This window comes from Eimeria acervulina, genomic scaffold (genome assembly GCF_000499425.1).
Source record: "Eimeria acervulina Houghton genomic scaffold, Eah_scaff2982, whole genome shotgun sequence".
In the NCBI taxonomy this organism is placed as follows: domain Eukaryota; phylum Apicomplexa; class Conoidasida; order Eucoccidiorida; family Eimeriidae; genus Eimeria; species Eimeria acervulina.
Window position 1 is genome coordinate 1 of NW_013547821.1, and position 2331 is coordinate 2331.

Consider the following 2331-nt stretch of genomic DNA (forward strand, 5'->3'; position numbering starts at 1 on the left):
ACGGTTTAGGTTAGGTCAGGAATTCACGCCGATGCGCCTCATCAAGCATTTGTTCGCACCAGCTGCGCGGCAATATACGCTGAACGCTACACACCCTAGCATGAACCACCACACACTATCCAGCCTCCATTAACGCGAACGAGCACCAGCGTATCGCTTCCTCAAACCCACCACTAAATACCTGCTCAACCACAAAATGACACACTGCTCCACATACACAACCCCTGACCTTCCTCCAACATTACCTGCCCGTCTTGCACTACGCAAAGGCATCCACTCCAACAATTATCGCCCACTCAAATCCTCCTAACCAACTCCAAACATACAGCTTCGGCTCCTTCCTAATCACAACCCATACTCAAAAACCCACCGCTTCTTCTCACGCACTCTACACTATATTACCCCCATGTAACTTTCCCCCAACCCCCATTCAATGCACAGCGCTCCAGCTGCCGGTAATATGCGCGGGACGCTACACAGCCTAGCATGAACCAGCACACCGTATCAAGCCTCCATCACCGCGCACGCACACCAGCGCATCACTTCCTCAAACCCACCACTAAATACCTGCTCAACCACAAAATGACACAGCTCAACCACAAAATGACACATTGTTGCACCGACGCAACCCCTGATATTCCTCCGACATTAGCTGCCCGTCTTGCCGTATGCAAAGGCATCCACTCCATCAAATATCGGCCACTCAAATCCTTCTAACCATCTCCCAACATACCACTTGGACTCCTTCTTAATCACAACCGATAACCTAAAACGCGGCGCTTCTTGCCACACACTTTACAGTATATAACCCCCATCTATCTGCCCCCCCACCCGCCACTCAATGCACAGCACTGCAGCGGCCAAATTCATTACAGTGTTTCACACACAGCTGAGCCTGATCCTGAAATTCCGCGCACTTGCTGCGTGGCAATATACGCTGAACGCCACACAGCCTAGCATGAACTAGCAAACAGTAGCCAGCCTCCATCAACGCGCACGCACACCAGCGCATCGCTTCCTCAAACCCACCACTAAATACCTGCTCAACCACAAAATGACACACTGCTCCACATACACAACCCCTGACCTTCCTCCAGCATTAGCTGCCCGTCTTGCCCTATGCATAGGCATCCACTCCAACAAATATCGCCCACTCAAGTCCTCCTAATCAACTCCCAACATACCACATCGGCTTCTTCCTAAACGCAACTCAAGCGCAACAACCCGCCGCCTCGTCTCACACACATTACACTGTCTTACCCGCGCTTTAATCCCCCCCCACCCCCACTCTATGCACAGCCCTGCAGCTGCCACATCCAATGCAGTGTTCAACACGCAGCTAAGCCTAATTTTGCATTTATCCGCACCAGCTGAATAGGCGTGGTCGACGCACCTTTTATACGCTGAACGCTACACAGCCTACCATGAACCAGCAAACAGTATCCAGTCTCCACCACCGCGCAAGCACACCAGCGCATCGCTTCCTCAAACCCACCACTAAATACCAGCTCAACCACAAAATGACACACTGCTCCACATACATAACCCCTCACCTTCCTCCAGCATTAGCTGCCCGTCTCGCCCTACGCAAAGGCATCCACTTCAACAAATATCGGCCAGTCAAACCCTGCTAACCAACTCCCAACATACCACTCTGCTCCTTCCTAATCACAACCCATACTCAACAACCCACCACTTCCCGTCAGGCACTTTACACGATATTATACCCATTGACCTTCCCCCCATCCCCGCACGCAATGCACAACGCTCCCGCTGCAAAATCCACTGTAGTGCTTAACACGCATATGCCCCCCATCTTGCATTTATGCTCACTTCCTGCGTGGCAATATACGCTGAGTGCTACACAGCCTCACATGAACCCGCAAACAGTATCCAGCAGCCACCACCGCGCACGCACACCAGCGCATCGCTTCCTCAAACGCACCACTAAATACCTGCTCAACCACAAAATGACACGCTGCTCCACATACACAACCCCTGACCTTCCTCCAATATTAGCTGCCCGTCTTGAGGAATGCATCAGCATCCACTCCATCAAATATCGGCCACTCAAATCCTCCTAACCAACTCCCGACATACCACTTCACCACCTTTCTAAACACAACCCATACTCAAAAACCCACCGCTCATTGTCAAGCACTTTACACGATGTTGCCCGCATTTAGCGCCCCCCCAACCCCCATGGAATGCACACCGCTGCAGCTTCCAAATCCAATGCAGTCCATAACACGCAGCTAAGCCTGATCTTGCATATATCCGCACTTGCTGTGTGGATAAGCTCAACTCTACACAGCCTAGCATGCACCAGCA

General features: G+C 51.7%; 1 protein-coding gene across 1 annotated transcript; it reads right to left on the bottom strand.

Annotated features, from left to right (window-relative positions):
• Positions 1-648: 648 nt before the first annotated feature.
• Positions 649-1816, bottom strand: EAH_00067950 (hypothetical protein; the record flags this gene model as incomplete). The annotated part of the gene is made up of 4 exons (XM_013392392.1): positions 649-766; positions 1005-1039; positions 1261-1345; positions 1728-1816. 4 exons carry the CDS (start codon positions 1814-1816, stop codon positions 649-651), a joined length of 327 nt encoding a protein of 108 aa, XP_013247846.1.
• Between the last annotated feature and the right edge of the window lie 515 nt (positions 1817-2331).